At 49.4% G+C, this 23,994-nt stretch overlaps 1 protein-coding gene and 1 long non-coding RNA gene across 7 annotated transcripts in view; one reads left to right on the top strand and one right to left on the bottom strand.

Annotated features, from left to right (window-relative positions):
* The window catches only part of FOXP3 (forkhead box P3), a 134,221-nt gene that overhangs the window by 73,203 nt on the left and 37,024 nt on the right, over window positions 1-23,994 (top strand). For all 5 annotated transcript variants that reach the window (XM_063936546.1, XM_063936542.1, XM_063936545.1 and 2 more), the window contains 2 exons: window positions 2,953-3,042; window positions 6,949-7,036. In XM_063936546.1, coding sequence (XP_063792616.1) covers window positions 2,953-3,042; window positions 6,949-7,036 — 178 coding nt within the window. The remainder of the gene's footprint in view (window positions 1-2,952; window positions 3,043-6,948; window positions 7,037-23,994) is intronic.
* LOC134948521 (uncharacterized) overlaps window positions 1-23,994 on the bottom strand; it is a 63,458-nt gene that overhangs the window by 34,431 nt on the left and 5,033 nt on the right. The window contains exon 2 of one of the 2 annotated variants that reach the window (XR_010182967.1): window positions 6,913-6,970. The exons of the other annotated variant lie outside the window; for it this stretch is intronic. This is a non-coding gene — a long non-coding RNA (uncharacterized LOC134948521). The remainder of the gene's footprint in view (window positions 1-6,912; window positions 6,971-23,994) is intronic. 2 annotated transcript variants of the gene reach the window in all.

Below are 23,994 nucleotides of genomic sequence, written 5' to 3'. Positions count from 1 at the left end.
AGCATGCTTATTCTACGGCAGGCTTACCAGTTCCAAAATCTGTACAGGCCCACTCTACTAGGTCGGTGGGTTCTTCCTGGGCGGCTGCCCGTGGTATCTCGGCTTTACAGCTCTGCCGAGCAGCTACTTGGTCAGGTTCGAACACGTTTACTAAGTTCTACAAGTTTGATACTTTGGCCTCTGAGGACCTTCAGTTTGGTCAATCAGTTCTGTAGGAACCTCAGCACTCTCCCACCCGGTTTGGGAGCTTTGGTACATCCTCATGGTACTAAATGGAACCCCAGTATCATCTAGGACGCAAGAGAAAATAGGATTTTAATTACCTAACGGTAAATCCTTTTCTCGTAGTCCGTAGTCAGTGCTTCGTTTCTTCCTGCACTGTTACTTGGTTAAGTATTGTTGGTTCAGCTGTTGCTGTTCCTGGTTAAAGTTGGCTTAGCTTAGCTTTCCTCTGTTTTGTGTGTGCTAGTTCGGAATCTCACCACTATCTTTTTTTTGTTTAATTCTTTATTTATACGTGGTTAAGCACAGTAAGAAAACATTACATGAAGACATGGGACAGTTGGCCATCAGAACCAGCGTCCAGTATAAACCACAGATTTTCAAGTAAACAACAAGATTAATCAGTGAAGAAAGAACAGTAACCTTCAAACGTAGAATTCGGGGAGGGGGAGGGGAGGTGGGAAAAGGGGACAGGGGGGGGAGAGAACCACGGTACAATCTGTGCATAGTATATATCCTGGAAATAGTAAGATCAGAAGAAAGAGGAAGAGGGGGGTCAAGGAGGAGACGAGAGCAGACAAGAAAAAGGGAAGGAAGAGGAGAAAGAGAGAGAGAAGAGAAGAGAAGGAGATAGGCCGGAAGGAGAAATAGTAGGCAGTGCCCATGGGTCTACGGAGGAAGTTAGGAGCAGGAGGAGGGGGATGGCAATCTGCGTTCAGCAGCGAGCCAGGGGGCCCAGACCTGCTCAAAAATGTGACCCCGGTCGTGGAGATAGTATGTAATCTTTTCCATTGAGGCAATGTGCCAAATTTTAGTTTTAAGGGACGGGAGGGAGGGTGGGGGGGAGCTCTTCCAATTAAGAGCTATCAGCGACTTTGCCGCCGTTAGGATATGTGTGGCCAGCTTTTGGGAAAATGTATTGAGCAACGGGGGAGGATAACATAGCAAAAAGATACAAGGATCTTTCAGCACAGGAGATTCCAAAAGCGAATTGAGGAGGGAGTGGACTAGGTCCCAGAAGGACACAATGGCCGGGCAGGTCCACCATATGTGGAGCATAGTGCCTCTAGCCCCGCAGTTCCTCCAGCAAGTAGGGGAGGAAGACGGAAAGAATTTGTTAAGTCGGTCGGGGGTGTAGTACCAACGGTAGTAAACTTTGTAGGCCGTTTCCTTAAAAGCAGTGGCAATAGAGCATTTAGCAATCCCCAGTCTCATGTCCTCCCAATCTTCACTTTCTGGTGGGGGCCCAAGATCCCGTTCCCATGCGAGCTCATGGGGCCGGGAGGGGGGAAGGGAGGAGTCCAGTAAAAGAGAGTAGAGCTGGGAGATTACGCCTTTGGAGAGATGGGAGTTGATGCATAAGCTTCTCACCACTATCTTTATCTATCCTTCTCTCAAAGTTTGTCCGTCTCCCTGGGCATAGTTTCCTAGACTGAGTCTGGTAGGAGGAGCATAGAGGGAGGAGCCATCCCACACTATCAAATTATTAAAGTGCCCATGGCTCCTAGTGGACCCATCTATACCCCATGGTACTAAATGGAACCCCAGTATCCTCTACAGACTACGAGAAAAGGATTTACCGGTAGGTAATTAAAATCCTATTTTTGGTCTGTTTGTAATTTGCTAATATGTAGAAACTGTTACACATTACAAATCAGAACCATGCAAAGCCGGGTGGCCCTGCTTTTTATTATATAACAGCCAGCGTCACAGTGTCCCCCAAGCCTCTCTGGCAAATGTATTTCCATAATAACGGTTATGTCCCCAGCATAATATGTGTTAATATAGTAATATAATAATTACTGGTGGCAGATTAGTTTAAAAATAAAACCCCTTTGCTACAATGGGTGGTACTCACTATGGGAGTCATTCCGAGTTGTTCGCTCGTTGCCGATTTTTGCAACGGAGCGATTAAGGCAAAAATGCGCATGCGCATGGTACGCAGTGCACATGCGCTAAGTATTTTAGCACAAAACTTAGTAGATTTACTCACGTCCGAACGAAGAATTTCCATCGTTGAAGTGATCGGAGTGTGATTGACAGGAAGTGGGTGTTTCTGGGCGGAAACTGACCGTTTTCTGGGAGTGTGCGGAAAAACGCAGGCGTGTCAGGATAAAACGCGGGAGTGTCTGGAGAAACGGGGGAGTGGCTGGCCGAATGCAGGGCGTGTGTGTGACGTCACACCAGGAACGAAACTGGCTGAGCTGATCGCAGTGTGGCAGAGTAAGTCTCGAGCTACTCAGAAACTGCTAAGAATTTTCTATTCGCAATTCTGCTAATCTTTCATTCGCAATTCTGCTAAGATACACTCCCAGAGGGCGGTGGCCTAGCGTGTGCAATGCTGCTAAAATCTGCTAGCGAGCGAACAACTCGGAATGAGGGCCTATGTCGGCTGTTGGGATCCCGGTGCTCAGTATACCGACGCCGGAATCTCAACACCCGGCATACGAACAACTATTCTCCCTCAAGGGGCTCATTTGCGCTCGCCCCATTGTCGGCATGCTGGCGGTTGGGATCCCAGCGCCGGTAAGATGGGCGCCAGGATCCCGTTCGCCGGCCACTCATACTAGACCCGCTACAATAATAGGATAACACACAGGTACGTCCTGTGGCTCTAGGCCAATGAGGGGTAACCTGTAGATGAATACGATATAATACGGCAAATCATGGTCCTCAGCCTGTATGTACTTTGTGCATTTACTCGTTGTCCCTGTGTGTTCTTCCCTAAAGCACCGACCTCCTCCACTCTGTACACTGTGGCAGTGCCTGTAAGTTTCCGCGGTGCGAGAAGACTTTTCCAGATCACCGATATTTCCTCAGGTATGTATGAAAATTTATATAAGAGAGTATTGGGGGGGGGGGGATGGTTAGGGTTAGGCTGCACGGAGGGGGGGTTAGGTTTAGACACCACCGGGAAGGTTAGGTTGTGGGGGTAGGAGGGAAGGTTAGGGCTAGGCTGCGAGAAGGGAGGGTTAGGGAGTGTGGTGGTGGTGGGGGGGGGGGGGGGGTAAGTATACTCCTGAACCCCTGTCAGGATTCTCACCATCGTATGCTGCGGTCGGTCTACTGACCTGCGGCATCCTGACTGCCGGTCATGCATATGTATTCCCGTATGGGAAGCTAATTGTTGATGATGATGATTGCTTGCACACCCGGCGCCAATCTTAGACACACCAGTACTGTTTTATCAGCGTGATTCAGACATACACACACAGGGGTCATTTAGCGTTTCCAGGTAGAGGTAGCTGTTTTGAACTTTGGTAAAACCATGTTGAATGGCCGGGGAGGAATGCAAATGTAAAACGTGCAGACAGATTTGCAAGAGCTCAGCTATGAATCATAGTGTAACAGTAAAGCTGTTTAGTAATTGTGTGCTACCCATAAAAGCAGTCAGTAGTTTCCCTACAGGCAAAGATATAACTGCAGATGCACCCCTTGCACCCCAACACGGTTTGACCAGGAGAAATGTACACCCTTTATCTGGCACGAGGCCCATAGGCTCTTATATGGTTGTACATATTAGTGCACAGTTGTAGACATTGTAGATCTGAGGCTGCCAAGAGGTTAGCTGGGCTCCAGCGCTATGGTGAGTGGCCTAGTGTGGTTACGGGGATATGGGGCTAATTCAGACCTGACCGCTGGGCAGCGAGTTTTTCAGCCCTGTGATCGGATAGTCGCCATCTATGAGGGGAGTGTATTTTAGCTGTGCAAGTGTGCGATCACATCTTTAGCAGAGCTGCACAAACAGATTTTGTGCAGTCTCTGCGCAGCCCAGGACTTACTCAGCCGCTGCGATCACATCAGCCTGTCCGGAACAGGAATTGACGTCAGGAACCCACCCTGCAAATGCATGGACATACATGCGTTTTTCCAAACAGTCCCTGAAAACGGTCAGTTGCCACCCACAAACGGCTTCTTCCTGTCAAATTCCCATTGCGTTCGCCCGTGCGAACGGATCCGTCGCACAAACCCATCGCTGAGCGGCGATCCGCTTTGTACTCATGCAATGCACCTGCGCATTGCGGTGCATACGCATGCGCAGTTTGTGCCTGATCGCCTGCTGTGCAAAAACACACATCAGCGATCAGGTCTGAATTACCCCTTATGTCCCATCAGATGCCCTCTGCGTAACTGTGCACCCTCCCCCCAACATCCCTGTTTAAAAGCACACCCCTTTGATCTTATCAGCTGACCCATCCCAATTGATAGGTTCCATTTTCATTAATATTTCTGCCTATGTTGGTTATACTTCAGAACCTGCCAAATAAACTCTGTCCTTGAACTATGCTGGCCATTTAGAGGCAGAGATTTAGCATCAGAGATAATAATGGCACCTTTACTGACAGTACGTGTTTCCCACTGCGCCCTGTTCAATCTGAGGATTTTTCCTGGCCGTAAACTGCTGGAGCCATTTACTGGCAGATCCTTCAGGTAAGATGTTCCCAGGTACGGGTGACGTGCACCTCTAGCTACAGAGAACTGATCCGCAACTGAGGTGATCTGCAGAAACCCCAGCTATATGTAATTATATGTAAGTGCTGGCCGCAGTGGTGCAAGTGGGCGGGTACGGGTGGGTACGGCGTACCCGTAAGAATTTAGCCGTGGGTACGCCGTACCCACACCGACGGGCCGCCGCTCCTCTTCCTTCCCTCCCTCCCCCACGCCGCACCGCCGCGCACGCCGCAACGCCGCTGATGTGAGGGCAGGAGAGGCAGGAGAGTGCAGCCTGCGCCTCTCGTTCCCCTCAGTCTCCGGTGGGTGTTTCAGTTTACTTCAGCGCCGATCCGTGAGCCAATCAGAGCTCGCACCCGCGAGCTCTGATTGGCTCACGGATCGGCGCTGAATTAAACTGAGACACCCGCCGGAGACTGAGGGGAACGAGAGGCGCAGGCTGCACTCTCCTTCCCTCACATGACAGACAGGAGGACAGCGACGGCAGCGGCGAGTAGGGGAGGGGGGCATGTTATATCTGGCACAGGGGGGCATATATACCTGGCACTGGGGGATATCTGGCACTGGGGGCATATCTGGCACAGGGGGGGTATATATACCTGGCACTGGGGGATATCTGGCACAGGGGGGCATGTATACCTGGCACTGGGGGCATATCTGGCACAGGGGGTCATATATACCTGGCACTGGGGGCATATCTGGCACAGGGGGGCATATATACCTGGCACTGGGGGCATATCTGGCACAGGGGGGCATGTATACCTGGCACTGGGGGCATATCTGGCACAGGGGGGCATATATACCTGGCACTGGGGGATATCTGGCACAGGGGGGCATGTATACCTGGCACTGGGGGATATCTGGCACTGGGGGGGCATATATACCTGGCACTGGGGGATATCTGGCACTGGGGGGGCATGTATACCTGGCACTGGGGGATATCTGGCACTGGGGGCATATCTAGCACAGGGGGGCATATATACCTGGCACTGGGGGATATCTGGCACAGGGGGGCATGTATACCTGGCACTGGGGGATATCTGGCACTGGGGGGGCATGTTATACCTGGCACTGGGGGATATCTGGCACTGGGGGGGCATGTATACCTGGCACTGGGGGATATCTGGCACTGGGGGGGCATGTATACCTGGCACTGGGGGATATCTGGCACTGGGGGCATATCTAGCACAGGGGGGCATATATACCTGGCACTGGGGGATATCTGGCACTGGGGGGGCATGGTATACCTGGCACTGGGGGATATCTGGCACTGGGGGGGGGGGGCATGTATACCTGGCACTGGGGGATATCTGGCACTGGGGGCATATCTGGCACAGGGGGGCATATATACCTGGCACTGGGGGATATCTGGCACAGGGGGGCATGTATACCTGGCACTGGGGGATATCTGGCACTGGGGGCATATCTGGCACTGTAGGGGCATTTCTGTATCTGGCACGGGGGGCAATGTATATCTGACACAGTGGGGGCATTTGTGTATCTAGCACTGTGGGGCAATGTGTATCTGACACTGTGAGGCAATGTATGGCACTCTGGGGGCATTTCTGTATCTGGCACTGTGGGGCAATGTGTATCTGGCACTGTGGGGCAATGTGTATCTGGCACTGTGGGGACATTTGTGTATCTGGCACTGTGGGGCAATGTGCATCTGGCACTGTGGGGCAATGTGCATCTGGCACTGTGGGGCAATGTGCATCTGGCACTGTGGGGCAATGTGCATCTGGCACTGTGGGGCAATGTGCATCTGGCACTCTGGGGACATTTGTGTATCTGGCACTGTGGGGCAATGTGTATCTGGCACTGTGAGGCAATGTGTATCTGACACTCTGGGGACATTTGTGTATCTGGCACTCTGGGGACATTTGTGTATCTGGCACTGTGGGGCAATGTGTATCTGGCACTGTGGGGTTATATGTATCTGGCACTGTGGGGCAATGTATATCTAGCACTGTGGGGCAACGTGTATCTGACACTATTGGGGTCATACGTGTATCTGCCCCTCCCCCATATGTGTACCACGCCCCCATTTTCATTGGCCACGCCCCATGTGGCATTTGGCCACACCCATAAGACATTTTTTCTACTTGCACCACTGGTGCTGAGACACTGATTAATAGAGAAATGGTGGGAGCCCCAGGAGAGAGACCCCTATTATTGGGAGGGGAAGGGAATTTTGTAAATTAATTTAAAATAAAATGCCCCTATTTTACTACTTACAATATTTGACACGTTGATGTTTTCCTGTCTGTTCAGGCCCATGTACAGTAACCAACACCTGGATGATAAAAGCACAGTTCAATGCCTTATCCAGACAGAGGTGGTGCACAGTTTAGAAGAGCAGGTAAGGTACAGCAATTACTATGCAGCAGGATTATTATATCACCTCCTCTTATAGCATAAACCTCTACTCCGCGCTCTTCATCTGCATAGCCCAGGGTGACTGGCACTTGTAACCAGACTGAAGTGTACGCTTATGATTCATCAAGGGATTATCACGGGGGATCTGTTGTGTCAGTACTTCATTACAGTTTAGAATGAAGGCTTACTCTGGCCCTAGGATGTCTTAAGCACAGACCTCCTTTCACCCAACGGCACACTTTTGTCTTTAAAAACATCAATGTTTTACAGATAAGTTACTCAGACGTTGGTGGAAAACAGAACAGGTTCTCTCTACATTTATGAATATACAGCCAAACCTCCCCATTTATACCCCTTTTCCACCTATGAGCACATGTTGCAGCCGGGAGCCTGACACGGTGCTACCCGGCTGCGGCCCGTGCTCAGCCCCCTTATCCCACTGCGCTCACCAACGCCGCATATTGCCGGGTTGGTGACGCTGCTAGTGACGCGGCAGGGGCGGCGCTGGGAGATATTGGAGCCGTATCGCATCAACACGGCATCCGTTTACACTACAACCATACCCGGATCATTCCCGTGTCCTACCCAGGTAGTTACCCGGGTAGGATTCACGGGTCACTTGATCCGGGTTTTTGCGGGGGGACCCTTTTCCACTAGCAAAAAACACATGGGTAAATGTGCGCCCCCGTATAGGGGTATAATAGGGGTATAATATCTGTGGGCAAGATTATACAGTATTTGTCGCTCTTATGTTGTATGGGGAAGTCCTGGGTTGTTGTCCACTCCAAACCAATCACAATCCACCACCTCAAGCCGCAGATCCTGTCTCGGCTAAAATTTTGCATTTCACACTATGGACATATGTATCAAAGCTTGCAGAGGGATAAAGTAGAGAGATAAAGGCAGTGTCGGACTGGAGCATAAAGGGCCCACCGTGGTAGGGGTCTGTGCTTAGGGGTGTGGCCAGTCTCCAGAGGGGGTGGTCTGGGCCTCTTGATAAATATATACTGTAAATACTGCTAGTGCATGCAGGATAATGTACCAGATTAATAACAGCAACGCACTGTAGAAAATACATCATAGTCCTGTGCAGTATAAGGTAACATGTATAATGTATAATTCAAGTGCACAGTCTGGAACCTGATTCATAGAGGAGGGGGGGGGGGGGGGTACTGGGGCCTACCGAGGTTTTCCCCTGTGCCCCTGTGGGCCAGTCAGACCCTGGATAAAGGTTTCTATTTGCTAAGCGTTGCATAGAGATAAAGTAGAGAGATAAAGGATTCTATTTACTAAGCCTTGCAGAGAGATAAAGTAGAGAGATAAAAGTTTCTATTTACTAAACCTTGCAGAGAGATAAAGAAGTTGAGAGAAAGTACCAACCAATCAGTTCCTAACTGCCACGTTACAGGCTGTGATTGAAAAGTTCACAAATATACACAAGAGTTGTACAAGCTGGTATGGGGATGGTCAGACCGCCTGTTATATATAATGAAATAAAAAATGTATGGGTGTACCAGCGCTGGCTGTAAAGCTCATATACATATCAGGGCCGAAACCAGGATTTTCGTCACCCGGGGCAAGGCATTCATTTGGCGCCCAACAGCCCCCCCCCCCCCCAAATAAATAAATAAAAACAAAAACCCAAACAAACCCTGTCAGACCAAAATAATCAGATTATCAAAAAATTTGAAGAAAGGGGATACTATCGGACAATATTCCCTATGTGCCTCAAATGCCCTATGCGCAGTGTCGGAAGTCTGGGAGGCAATGGAGTCGGTTGCCGCCGGGCTCCTGCAGTGACGGGGGCACCTTCTCCATTGCCTCTGATAGTGCAGCTGTCCGGCTGCGGCTCCCGTCTCCCGCATGACGCGCCAGCTCCCGCCCCCTGACAAGTGTGCCTGGCCGGCTCCAGCTCACGCATAATGATACCACGTCTGGCCGCCTTCCGCCCACCCTCCCCCTCACTCCGATGGCGCCCAGCTCCGGCTTCAGCCTGATGACAGGACGGCTGGCCGGCTCCCGCCTCACAGCACAGCTGGCTGGCTTCGGCTACTTCCCCTCAGCGCTGCTGCCCGACTCCGACATGCTGACACCTGCCAATGGTGAGCACTAAGCTGTAACTGAATGATGGAGGAGAGTATGAGGGTTGGGACAGTGTGTACGTCAATGTGGCTGTGTGTGTGTGTATTTGTATAGGTGTGAGTATGTAGCTATGTGTATATTTGTATAGGTGTGAGTATGTAGCTATGTGGCTGTGTGTGTGTATATGTGACTATTTGTGTATAAGTGGTATAGTGTGTGTGTGTGTGTGTGTGTGTGTATATGTATATATATGACTGTGTGTATATGTGGTTGGGTGTGTATTTGTATATATATATGAGTGTGTGTATTTGTGGCTGTGTGTGTGTATACCATAACTGGGCCAAGGGGGGGAAGGGGAGGGAATATAATTTTTTTTGCCTCCGGGCGTCTTATATTAACTTACGCCCCTGCCTATGCGTCACATGCCCCGCCACCTACATGCTCCTCTGTGTGTCCCCATACATTGAACTATATCATGACACTTGATCACTGCACTACATTCCCCTATCCACTGCACTACATCACTATACTATATCCCCTACACGCTGAACTACATCACTGCACTACATACCCTATATGCTACACTATATCACTACACTACACCCCCCTATAAGCTACACGAAATCACCCCATCTGGGAGGCAAAGCAGAGGTTGATACTGCTAACTGGGAGCACAGTGCGCTTCTATAGCTTGTACGGTGCACGCTAGTCGCAGCACTGCATGGCAAAGAAGAGAGTTTAAGACAGTAGCCGGCATGGGAGAGATCCCAGGTACTGGAATTCACCCGCACATCGATGGAGCCAGTTATGGGCAGACCCCGCGTTACCCCGGGAGCTGTCTGCTGTCTCATTGGAGCAGCACAGCACTGGCGGTAAAAAACAAAACAAAAAACCATGCTCCTCTGTAACTCCTCGGCACCCCCTCAAATCCATGCCCCCTTGGAATCCCCCCCCCCCCCCCCCAGTTACGGCCCTGTACATATAAATAGGATGGTTTGCTTCATAAAAAATAATCTCAATTTATTTCTTAAAATACATAATAAAACATGAAGGGGTGTACAGGGCCAGATCTAGACCTTGTGGCGCCCAGTGCGAAGATATAGGGGCGTGGCTTCATGGAGAAGGGGCATGGTCAGTTATGCCCCCTATAGTTGTGCCCCCAGTACTGTGCCCCCTGTAGCTGTGCCCACAGTAGTATTGCCCCCCAGTACTTTGCCCCCTGTAGAGTTGTGCCCCCTGTAGAGTTGTGCCCCCAGTAGTATTGCCCCCTGTAGAGTTGTGCCCCCTAGTTGCGCCGCTTACAAAAAAAAGAAATAATAATATTCATAATCCCCGCTCCTGCTTCCCGACCGCTGCTGCCCTCGGTCTCCAGCCGCCGCCGCCGCTCCTCGGATCTATGGGAGACGTCTCTCCCAGAGCACCGCATAGACACTAGAGGTCAATTATGACCTCTAGCGTCTATGTGCCGCTCCCACAATGCAGTGCGGTGCATGATGACTTCATCGTGCACAGCACCGCATTTACACAGCACCGGGCGGCACCAGCAGCGGATCTTGCCGTGGCGGCGGCACCCTCCAGACAGCAGCGGCTCCCCAGGCAAAAATCCTGCTTGCCCGTAGCAAGATCCGCTACTGGAGGTGTATAATAAACGCTGTTTGTAATAAAACTCATATGTGAATACCTCCCTACATCGGATCTCTGTTGCAAGTCCACTCACACATGTATATAGGAATTTCCAATGGCTTTTTGGCTAGGACAGCTTCCAATCAAATGCGGTCACTGGAGAGCAATATTGTTTACTAGATATGAATGGCATCCCTTGGTGTTCCATCGGGATCCGGTCTGAAGATCGACAGTGTCTAGGTCGACAATGTTTAGGTCGACCACTATAGGTCGACAGTCACTAGGTCGACATGGATGGAAGGTCGACAGGGTTTCTAGGTCGACATGTGCTAGGTCGACAGGTCTAAAGGTCGACATGAGTTTTTCACATTTTTTTTTCTTTTTTCATACTTAACGATCCACGTGGACTACGATTGGAACGGTAAAGTGTGCCGAGCGAATCGGTAGCGGAGCGAAGGCACCATGCCCGAAGCATGGCGAGCGAAGCGAGCCATGCGAGGGGACGCGGTGCACTAATTTGGGATCCCGGTCACTCTACGAAGAAAACGACAAAAAAAAAAAAAAAATCCTCATGTCGACCTTTAGACCTGTTGACCTAGCACATGTCGACCTAGAAACCCTGTCGACCTTCCATCCATGTCGACCTAGTGACTGTCGACCTATAGTGGTCGACCTAAACATTGTCGACCTAGACACTGTCGATTTGATGAACCACACCCTGTTCCATCAGCCTTAGGAGAAGTCCATTTTGGAGCTGTACATTTCATGTACTTATATGAATGTAATTGTTTTCCAAATACATTGTTCACTATAAACAATCTTCTGTTTGACAGTATATCCATTGTTATAAGTCAATTCCTTTCTCATTCATTTTTTCCTCTCTCGTCTTTATAATTACATTTACCTTACAAACAAACCAGAGCCGGCCCTAGCCAATTTGATGCCCTAGCCAAAATTTTGTCTGGTGTCCCCTATCTCCGCCGCTAGTTCTGCTTCTGTACCTGCAAAGCTCAGGTAGTGGGGCCCACCGGGGGGGTTACCCTGTGGGCCAGGTCAACTCTGCACAATGCCACACAGTAATGACCATAATACATATAATTCCACACAGTAAAGGAACCTTACACATATGCCCCACATTAGTAATGCCCATAATACACATAATGCCACACAGTAATGCACCTTACACATATGCCCCACATTAGTAATGCCCATAATACACATAATGCCACACAGTCAGTAATGCACCTTACACATATGCCCCACATTAGTAATGCCCATAATACACATATACTGCCACAGATACTGCCACACTTGCTGGTTATACAAAAAGATCAGTATCAAACATGTAGAAACTGTCCATTCTCTTCACTATTCAGTGTGTTTGCTGGTGTCTGTTACTGCATGCCCTTTACTTTATACTGTGGGAGCTAAATGCTCTGCCCTCCAGTCTGATGTTTCATATAGAAATAGCACAACGCAACTTACTGACCACGTTACAGTGCTAGATGGCAGGGGAATTTTACGGTATGGACTGACTAGGAAATAAAGTGTGGGGAGAACACTGCCCATGTTATGTCCCTGCAGATACCTGGGGTTTGCACAGGGATAAGGGACACACACAGGATGGCAGGGTCCCGCTCCCCCATGTGCACAAGCATTATAGGTGATGTCAGGTTTCTGTGAAGCAGTCTTCCAAAATACACATGTGTTATCATAAGAAGCCATCCAGTAATAACCTTATATAGTCAGTAAAAATGTCACAGGTCCAGGAATTGCATTTACTGGGCTTCTGCTGTCTCTCTGAGGTCTCACAAGTCAGGGGCATTCAAGCATGTCGGAGGAAGTTTAAGGCACAGTGTGCATTTTTTTTAACAAATGTAAACAGCAGTGTATACAAGTACTGATTGAATACATTTGGAAAGTAACAGTTAGTTTGCGGACTGTCCCTCTCAGCATGAGATACTGCAGGGACATGCTTGGATGCCCCTAGACATGCTTGAATGCCCTAGGCAAATGCCTAGCCTGCCTATAGCTAAGGCCGGCTCTGAAACAAACTTATTCTTATCTGTATATCAGAAGTATAACAATAATATATTAGAAGCATAATAATTATGAACCTGGCCGAATATAACTGCTTCCAGGGTAATCATATATATCTGTTTCTGTTCATGTCCGTCCTGAATATGCAATGTTCTTTATGTCCATTTATCCACATATATATATTTTTTCTCTTGTTCATTATAATATTTATTGAAAAAGATAAAAAATAAGATTTTACTCACCGGTAAATCTATTTCTCATAGTCCGTAGTGGATGCTGGGAACTCCGTAAGGACCATGGGGAATAGCGGGCTCCGCAGGAGACTGGGCACTCTAAAGAAAGATTTAGTACTATCTGGTGTGCACTGGCTCCTCCCTCTATGCCCCTCCTCCAGACCTCAGTTAAGGAAACTGTGCCCGGAAGAGCAGACATTATCAGGAAAGGATTTTGGAATCCCGGGTAAGACTCATACCAGCCACACCAATCACACCGTATAACTTGTGATACACTTATCCAGTTAACAGTATGAACAACAACAGGGCATCAACAATGGATGCCAACATAACATAACCCATTATTAAGCAATAACTATGTACACGTATTGCAGAAAGTCCGCACTAAGGACGGGCGCCCAGCATGCACTACAGGCTATGAGAAATAGATTTACCGGTGAGTAAAATCTTATTTTCTCTAACGTCCTAGTGGATGCTGGGAACTCCGTAAGGACCATGGGGATTATACCAAAGCTCCCAAACGGACGGGAGAGTGCGGATGACTCTGCAGCACCGAATGGGCAAACTCAAGGTCCTCCTCAGCCAGGGTATCAAACTTGTAGAATTTTGCAAATGTGTTTGAACCCGACCAAGTAGCAGCTCGGCAAAGCTGTAAAGTCGAGACCCCTCGGGCAGCCGCCCAAGAAGAGCCCACCTTCCTTGTGGAATGGGCTTTCACTGATTTTGGATGCGGCAATCCAGCCGCAGAATGAGCCTGCTGAATCGTGTTACAGATCCAGCGGTCAACGGGTTGCTTTGAAGCAGGAGCCCCCAACTTGTTGGGGGCATATAGGATAAACAGCGAGTCAGTTTTCCTGACTCCAGCCGTTCTGGCTACATAAATCTTCAAAGCCCTGACTACATCTAGTAACCTGGAATCCTCCAAGTCACGAGTAGCCGCAGGCACCACAATAGGTTGGTTCAAATGAAAAGATGACACCACCTTTGGCAGAAATTTGGGACGAGTCCGCAATTCTGCCCTGTCCATATGAAAAACCAGATAGGGGCTTTTACATGACAAAGCCGCCAATTCTGACACACGCCGAAGGTAAGGCCAATAGCATGACCACCTTCCACGTGAGATACTTTAGCTCCACGGTCTTAAGTGGTTCAAACCAGTGGGATTTTAGGAAACCCAACACCACGTTGAGATCCCAAGGTGCCACTGGTGGCACAAAAGGGGGCTGAATATGCAGCACTCCCTTAACAAACGTCTGAACTTCAGGAAGAGACGCCAGTTCCTTTTGAAAGAAAATGGATAGGGCCGAAATCTGGACCTTTATGGATCCCAACTTCAAGCCCATAGTCACTCCAGACTGTAGAAAGTGCAGAAATCTGCCCAGTTGGAATTCCTCTGTAGGGGCCTTCCTGGCCTCACACCAAGCAACATATTTTCGCCATATGCGGTGATAATGCTTTGCTGTCACGTCCTTTCTAGCCTTTATCAGCGTAGGAATAACTTCCTCCGGAATGCCTTTTTCCACTAGGATCCGGCGTTCAACCGCCATGCCGTCAAACACAGCCGCGGTAAGTCTTGGAACAGGCAGGGCCCCTGTTGCAACAGGTCCTGTCTGAGAGGCAGAGGCCATGGGTCCTCTGTGAGCATTTCTTGCAGTTCCGGGTACCAAGGCCTTCTTGGCCAATCCAAAACAATGAGTATAGTTCTCACTCCTCTTCTTCTTACGATTCTCAGCACCTTGGGTATGAGAGGAAGAGGAGGAAACACATAGACCGACTGGAACACCCACGGTGTTACCAGGGCGTCCACAGCTATCGCCTGAGGGTCTCTTGACCTGGCGCAATACCGTTGTAGCTTTTTGTTGAGACGGGACGCCATCATGTCTACCTGTGGCAGTTCCCATCGATTTGTAATCTGAATGAAGACTTCGTGATAAAGTTCCCACTCTCTCGGGTGAAGGTCGTGCTGCTGAGGAAGTCTGCTTCCCAGTTGTCCACCCCCGGAATGAACACTGCTGACAGTGCTTACACGTGATTCTCCGCCCACCGAAGAATCCTGGTGGCTTCCGCCATCGCGACTCTGCTTCTTGTGCCGCCCTGGCGGTTTACATGAGCCACCGCGGTGATGTTGTCTGACTAAATCAGCATCGGTCGGTTGCGAAGCAGGGGCTCCGCTTGACTCAGGGCGTTGAATATGGCCCTTAGTTCCAGGATATTTATGTGCAGACAAGCCTCCTGACTTGACCACAACCCTTGGAAGTTTCTTCCCTGAGTGACTGCCCCCCACCCTCGGAGGCTCGCATCCGTGGTCACCAGGACCCAGTCCTGTATGCCGAACCTGCGGCCCTCGAGAAGGTGAGCACTCTGTAGCCACCACAGAAGAGACACCCTGGCCCTGGGGGACAGGGTGATCAGCCGCTGCATCTGAAGATGCGATCCGGACCATTTGTCCAACAGATTCCATTGAAAGATCCTCGCATGGAACCTGCCGAAGGGAATGGCTTCGTACGATGCCACCATCTTTCCCAGGACTCGCGTGCCGTGATGCACCGACACCTGTTTCGGTTTTAAGAGGTCTCTGACTAGAGTCACAAGCTCTTGAGCCTTCTCCGTCGGGAAAAACACCTTCTTCTGGTCTGTGTCCAGAATCATGCCCAGAAAGGGCAGACGCGTCGTAGGAATCAGCTGCGACTTTGGGATATTCAGAATCCAGCCATGCTGTTGCAACACTTCCTGAGAGTGCGCTACGCTGATCTGCAACTGCTCCCTTGACCTCGCCTTTATGAGGAGATCGTCCAAGTATGGGATAACTGTGACTCCTTGCTTTCTCAGGATCACCATCATTTCTGCCATTACCGTGGTAAATATTCTCGGTGCCATGGAGAGCCCAAACGGCAACGTCTGGAATTGGTAATGACAGTCCTGTATCACAAATCTGAGGTACTCCTGATGAGGCGGATAAATGGGGACATGCAAGTAAGCATCCTTGATGTCCAGAGACACCATAAAATCCCCCTCTTCCAGGCTTGCAATGACCGCTCTGAGCGATTCCATTTTGAACTTGAATCTTTTCAGATAAATGTTCAGGGACTTTAAATTTAATATAGGTCTGACCGAACCGTCCGGTTTCGGTACCACAAACATTGTGGAATAGTATCCCTTTCCCTGTTGAAGAAGGGGAACCTTTACCACCACCTGCTGGAGAAATAGCTTGTGAATTGCCGCTACCACTACTTCCCTTTCTATGGGGGAAGCTGGCAGGGCCGATTTTAGGTAACGTTGAGGGGGCATCACCTCGAATTCCAGCTTGTATCCCTGAGACACAATCTGTATAGCCCAGGGATCCACCTGTGAGCGAACCCACTGGTGGCTGAAATGTCGGAGACGCGCCCCCACCGCTCCTGGCTCCACCCGTGGAGCCCCAGCGTCATGCAGTGGATTTAGTGGAAGCCGGGGAGGACTTCTGTTCCTGGGAACTAGCTGTAAGGTGCAGCTTTTTCCTCTACCCCTGCCTCTAGCAAGAAAGGAAGCACCTCTGACCTTCTTGCTTCTTTGTGCGCGAAAGGACTGCATTTGGTAATACGGTGCTTTCTTAGGTTGTGAGGGAATATATGGCAAAAAGTTTGACTTCCCAGCAGTAGCTGTGGAAACCAGGTCCGAGAGACCGTCCCCAAACAATTCCTCACCCTTGTAAGGTAACACCTCCATGTGTTTTTTGGAGTCGGCATCACCTGTCCACTGCCGAGTCCACAGGACCCTCCTGGCAGAAATTGACATTGCATTAATTCTAGAGCCCAGTAGGCAAATGTCCCTCTGGGTATCCCTCATATATAGGACAGGGTCTTTTATATGCCCCAGGGTCAGCATAATGGTATCCCTGTCCAAGGTATCCATTTCCTCAGACAGATTATCTGTCCACGCTGCTACAGCACTACACATCCACGCCGACGCAATTGCCAGCCTCAGTAGAGTCCCTGAATGTGTATAAACAGATTTCAGGATACTTTCCTGCTTTCTATCTGCAGGATCCTTTAGGGTGGCCGTATCCTGCGACGGCAGGGCCACCTTCTTAGATAAGCGTGTGAGAGCTTTATCTACCCTAGGGGAGGATTCCCAGCGCACCCTGTCCTCTGGCAGGAAAGGGTACGCCATAAGTAACCTTTTGGAAATCAGGACTTTCTTATCGGGGGAATCCCACGCTCTTTCACATAACTCATTTAACTCATGTGAAGGGGGAAAAGTCACCTCTTGCTTTTTCTCCCCAAACATATAAACCCTCTTGTCAGGGACAGGGTTTACCTCTGATATGTGTAAAACATCCTTCATCGCTATAATCATGTAGCGTATAGCTTTTGTCATTTTCGGTTGCAATTTTGCATCATCGTCGTCGACACTGGAGTCAGAATCCGTGTCGACATCTGTGTCAACCATTTTGGATAGTGGGCGCTTTTGAGACCCTGAGGGCCTCTGCGCTGTAGGATCAGGCATGGGTTGAGACCCTGACTGGCCCGAGGTATCAGCTTTATCCAACCTTTTATGTAAGGAGTTTACATTATCATTTAACACCTTCCACATATCCATCCAATCAGGTGTCGGCACCGTCGGCGGCGACACGTCAGTCAACTGCACTTGCTCTGCCTCCACATAGCCCTCTTCATCAAACATGTTGACACACGCGTACCGACACACCACACACACAGGGGAAACTCTAAATGAGGACAGGACCCCCACAAGGCCTTTTGGAGAGACAGAGAGAGAGTATGCCAGCACACACCCCAGCGCTATATAACCCAGGGATTACACAGTACTTTAGTGTTTACCCAGTAGCTGCTGTATTATGATTAATGCGCCTAAATTTATGTGCCCCCCTCTCTTTTTCACCCTTCTACCGTGATTCTGCAGGGGAGAGCCTGGGGAGCTTCCTCTCAGCGGAGCTGTGGAGAGAAAATGGCGCTGGTGAGTGCTGAGGACGAAGGCCCCGCCCCCTCAGCGGTGGGCTTCTGTCCCGCGATTTTCTGTAAAATAAATGGCGGGGGCTCATACATATAACAGTGTCCCACTGTCTATATGCAGTTTTCGCCAGGAGGTATCAATTGCTGCCCAGGGCGCCCCCCCCCCCCCCTGCGCCCTGCACCCTACAGTGACCGGAGTGTGTGGGTTAGTGTGGGCGCAATGGCGCACAGCTGCAGTGCTGTGCGCTACCTCATGTGAAGACAGGAGTCTTCTGCCGCCGATTTCGATGTCTTCTCCGCTTCTGCCGGCTTCTGTCTTCTGGCTCTGCGAGGGGGACGGCGGCGCGGCTCCGGGAACGGACGACAAGGTCAGGTCCTGTGTTCGATCCCTCTGGAGCTAATGGTGTCCAGTAGCCTAAGAAGCGCAACCTAGCCGCAGTTAGTAGGTTTGCTTCTCTCCCCTCAGTCCCACGTAGCAGAGAGTCTGTTGCCAGCAGAAGCTCTCTGAAAATAAAAAAACCTAACTAAAATACTTTCTTATTAGCAAGCTCAGGAGAGCTCACTAAAAGCACCCAGCTCTGTCCGGGCACAGATTCTAACTGAGGTCTGGAGGAGGGGCATAGAGGGAGGAGCCAGTGCACACCAAATAGTACTAAATCTTTCTTTAGAGTGCCCAGTCTCCTGCGGAGCCCGCTATTCCCCATGGTCCTTACGGAGTTCCCAGCATCCACTAGGACGTTAGAGAAATATATATTTTTTATCCCTCTTTTTTTCTATCATATACTTACCATATAAAAAATAATCATGATTTTTGTATTTAGAAACTTTTCACTGAATGTATATGTCCCCATGGAAGCTAGATCTGATTTGTTTTGTTTGAGTCAAGCTGACAGCCATGTGATGGTAAACTATGTGAATGATGTTAGAGTATGTGGGGAGGGCGTGTCTCTATACCTCTCAGGATGCACCTCCGCAACACGTGCTATACAGCAGCCAATGGGCACAGTGCAGGTTCGTGAGCGACATCACGTGATCGGAGCCTTGCGTCATAATGACCAAAACCAGTGGACCAATGGGATTGAAATCCGTTCCGATCACGTGACCAGATGCGGTCAAGTGACCAGCCAATAGAATGACAGTAATCTCTTCTAATGTAAAAAAGTCTGATTTAAAACACTTGTTTTTATAAAACAGAAGACCCCACCAATAAAGTGGCACTGTATGATTGCAATGATGTGTTTTTTAGAATAATTTGTTGGACGGTTTGCCTTATTATATTGATGTACCAACACAGGTGTTAATTGTTATACTATTGAAAGGGGTATATAAATTATAAAGACACTCTAGTACACACTGAATTTATGCTCCTGATAAAGCTGGACTTTTACTAACCAGTGAAAAACTTTGAGCCTACCTTTGACTCACCTACCAGGATCCCACTCCACCATTTTGCATCCATTTGGACCCTTTGGCATCTTATTTGGCAATCATTTGGACATCGATCCACCATTTGAACTGTTCATCACAGCATTATTCCGGTAGGGTGTAGTATGGCTGACCGGTGGTCAGGAGACCGCCGGTCAGCATACCGACGCCTGGATCCCGGCGGAGAGGGGCGAGTGCAGCAAGCCCCTTGCAGGCTCGGTGGCAACCTGCGTTCGCCACGGGTTCTATTCCCACTCTATAGGTGTCGTGGACACACACGAGTGGAAATAGTCCCTGTTGGACGGCATGCCGACCATCGGGACAGTGAGGGGGCGGGATATTGGTGGAGGTCATGTGACCGTTGGTCTCCCAACCGCCGGTCACATGAATACCACCCTTCCGGTATATCCCTTCAGCTTCAAAATGGACTTCTCCTAAGGCTGATGGAACACCAAGGGATCATCATTCATTCATATCTGGTAAACAATATTGCTCTCCAGTGACCGCATTTGATTGGAAGCTGTCCTAGCCAAAAAGCCATTGGAAATTCTTATATACATGTGTGAGTGGATTTGCAACAGAGATCCGATGTAGGGAGGTATTTACATATGAGTTTTATTACAAACAGCGTTTATTATACACCCCTTCATGTTTTATTATGTATTTTAAGAAATTGTGATTCTTTTTTTATGAAGCAAACCGTCCTATTTATATGTATATGATTTTTACAGCCAGCGCTGATACACCCATACATTTTTGTGATCGAAAAGTGACAGGAGCTGATTGGCCGGCACTTTTTCTCTCTCCAAGTTTTGATACATATGCCCCTATGTCTTTGCATTAATATAGCCTACAATGGTACAAAATATTGCAGCACAACGGAGTGATTTATTATTTATTTACTGTATATAGTGGCAACATAATCCATTGCACTCAGGGACGGACTGGGCTGTCTAACAGCCCAGGCATTGTGCACGAAATTGGGACGTGGTCACGGCTCACAGGAACGCGCCGCAAATCATGGGGGCCTGGCCTTGCGGAAAGCCCCTGTTTCTGTGTATATCGAGCAGCCATGGAGAGCACCAGGAGGTAGACATGCTCAACTCACCTCTTTCTCTCTGCGTGGCTGGACACCATCGGCCCTTTTGGGCATTTGGCAGAAGTGCTAGATGGGCAGTCTGGCCCAGGGTGCATTTTACAGTTGGGATACAGGTTATGTACCAGCAATTACTTGGCTCTTACATGGGAATGCAGTAGCATATCTGTAATGAGTACAGTCTGTGTGGTGCACACAAGCCAATGGGGCACTCACAGTCAAGGGGGATGCACTCAACCTTGCACACCCTGCACCCAGCACAGGCCCTGCCTGCCCATTCTGCGTGTGGCACCATCTTTCGGCATCTGCAGTCTGGCAATAATACACTTCTGTGGGAATGGTGCCCTATGGGGGCAGAATGAGTGAGTTAATATGTTTTCTCTGACGTCCTAGTGGATGCTGGGTACTCCGTAAGGACCATGGGTATAGACGGGCTCCGCAGGAGACTGGGCACTCTTAAAAGAAAGATTAGGTACTATATCTGGTGTGCACTGGCTCCTCCCTCTATGCCCCTCCTCCAGACCTCAGTTAGTATCTGTGCCCGGCCAGAGCTGGATGCACCCTAAGGGCTCTCCTGAGCTTCCTAGAAAAGAAATTATTTGTTAGGTTTTTTATTTTCAGTGAGATCTGCTGGCAACAGACTCACTGCTACGTGGGACTGAGGGGAGAGAAGCGAACCTACCTGCTTGCAGCTAGCTTGGGCTTCTAAGGCTACTGGACACCATTAGCTCCAGAGGGATCGAACACAGGCCCAGTCCTCGGTCGTCCGGTCCCGGAGCCGCGCCGCCGTCCCCCTTGCAGAGCCAGAAGAACGAAGAGAAGTTGAAAATCGGCGGCTGAAGACTCCGGTCTTCATTAAGGTAGCGCACAGCACTGCAGATGTGCGCCATTGCTCCCTTAGCACACCACACACTCCGGTCACTGATGGGTGCAGGGCGCTGGGGGGGGGGGGCGCCCTGGGCAGCAATTAGATTACCTTACTTGGCGAAAAGCACATAATACAGTCTGATAAACTGTATATGTGCATTAACCCCCGCCATTAAAGTACATAAAAGGACAGAAGCCCGCCGCTGAGGGGGCCGGGCCTTCTTCCTCAGCACACCGACGCCATTTTCTCTTCACAGCTCAGCTGGAAGGAAGCTCCCCAGGCTCTCCCCTGCAGTATCCTGGTACACAAAGGGTAAAAAAGAGAGGGGGGGCACATAAATTTAGGCGCAAAACTGTGTATATAAGCTGCTATAGGGGAAAAATCACTCAGTATAGTGTACATCCCTGTATTATATAGCGCTGTGGTGTGTGCTGGCATACTCTCTCTCTGTCTCTCCAAAGGGCCTGGTGGGGGAACTGTCTTCAAATAGAGCATCCCCTGTGTGTGTGGTGTGTCGGTACGCATGTGTCGACATGTCAGGTAAAAGGCTCCTCTAAGGAGGTGATAGAGCGGATAAGTGTGTGGGAGGGTGTCTCCGTCAACAACGCCGACACCTGTTTGGATATGTGTAAGTGCTGAGGTAAAATTATTGCACAAAAGGTTAGGGAACAGAAAGGAAATCTACCCTGGTCTGTCCCTATGTCACAGAGTCCTTCAGAGTCTCTCTATGCTCACTATCCAAAATAACAAAGTATCGACACGGAGTTTAACTCCACTGTCGTCTACGATAATGCAAAGTTACAGCCAAGAGGGCTAAAAGATATTCAATATATGATTATTGGAATAAAAGATGATTTGCATATCACTGATGACTCATCTGTCCCTGACACGAGAGTACACATGTTAAGGGGAAGAATGCTGAGGTAAATTTCCCTCCTCTCATGAGGAAAAAGAGCGGGAATCTCCAGACAAGAGACGGCAGCTTCCCACAAGAGAATTCTCAGGCTGTATCCTTTCCCCACTAGGGCCAGGATGTGTTGAGAATCTTCCCCTTGGGTGTCCTGTTTGCACTAGCTATTCTCAGGGATCCTGCAGATAGTGTGCACATTCTAGTATACTACCCAGACCGGCGATTGTGTCGGCATGGGTTTATAGCGCTGTGGCAGCGTGGACAGGTACCTTATCAGCAGAGATTGAGACCCTAGTATGCATATAAATATTTTAAGATGCTGTCTTAAGTGATAGATATATAATTATAAGGCATGCCCAAAGGGACATGAGTATACTGGGTCCTAGAGACAAAAGCTATGTCGATTTCTGCTTGACGTGTCCTGTAGAATATACATTGGACAGATGATGCCGACTTAAGAGGCATATGGAAGGCTGAGGATTGTGTGGAGAAAGGTTCTCGGGCCTGGTCTCCACAGCTATAGCTGGTAATTCTGATATTTTGCCTTATATTCCTGCATAGCCTAGGAAAGCACGACATTATTAAATGCAGCTTTTCGAATAAAGAAACAAGAAAGTCTGAGTTGCGTCCTTTCTTGTCAGAGCCGGGGGCAGAGGAAAGAAGCTGTACAACACAGCTAGTCCCCAGGAACAGAAGTCCTCCCCGGCCTCTACAAACATCCACCGCATGTCGCTGGGGCTCCACAGGCGGAGCTAGGCCCGGTGGGGACACGCCTTTGTAAGTTCAGCCACAAGTGGGTTCACTCCCTGTTAGATCCCTGGGCAATAGAAATTGTATCGCAGGGATACAGGCTGGACTGTGAGAAGATGCCCCCTCACGAGGACCCGGCGGGCTTCCCCCCAAGAGAGGGAGCCAGTGTTAACTGCAATTCGTAAATTGTATCTTCAACAGGTGGTGGTCAAGGGTCCCCTCCTTCAACAAGAGGGTGTTATTATTCGACCATGTTATAATCCCGAAACCAGACGGTTCGGTTAGACCCATATTGAATTAAAATCCCTGAACATATACCTGAAAAGGTTCAGGTTCAAGATGGAATCGCTAAGAGCGGTCATTGCAAGCCTGAAATGAATCGGGACATAAGGGATGCATACCTTCGTGTCCCCATTTATCCACCTCATCAGGCGTACCTCAGAATTGCGGTACGGGATTGTCATTACCAATTTCACCAAGGTAATGGCGGATATGATTGTGCTCCTGCGGAAGCAAGGTGTCACTATTATCACATACTTGGATGATCTCCTCATAAAAGCGAGATCAAGAGAGCAGTTGCTGGACAGCGTATCACCTTCTCTGGAAGTGAAATGGCAACACGACTGGATTCTATATATTCCGAAGTCGCAGTTGGTTCCTACAGCTCATCTGCCTCGCCTAGGCATGATCCTAGACACAGACCAGAAGAGGGTTTATCTCCCGATAGAGAGAGCTCAGGAGCTCATGACACTGGTCAGGAATCCATTGAAAACCAAAACAGGTGTCAGTGCATCACTGCACTCGAGTCCTGGGAAGGATGATGGCATCATACGAGGCCATCCCCTTCGGCTGGTTCCATGCAAGGACAATGGAACTTACTGGACAAGTGGTCCGGATCACATCTTCAGATGCATCGGTTAATCACCCTATCCCCCAGGGCCAGGGTGTCTCTCCTGTGGTGGCTG

The sequence above is a fragment of the Pseudophryne corroboree genome, chromosome 8, assembly GCF_028390025.1.
Source record: "Pseudophryne corroboree isolate aPseCor3 chromosome 8, aPseCor3.hap2, whole genome shotgun sequence".
Classification (NCBI taxonomy): Eukaryota; Metazoa; Chordata; class Amphibia; order Anura; family Myobatrachidae; genus Pseudophryne; species Pseudophryne corroboree.
Note: the sequence above shows the minus strand (reverse complement) of the source record. Positions and strands in the feature narration are given on the sequence as shown.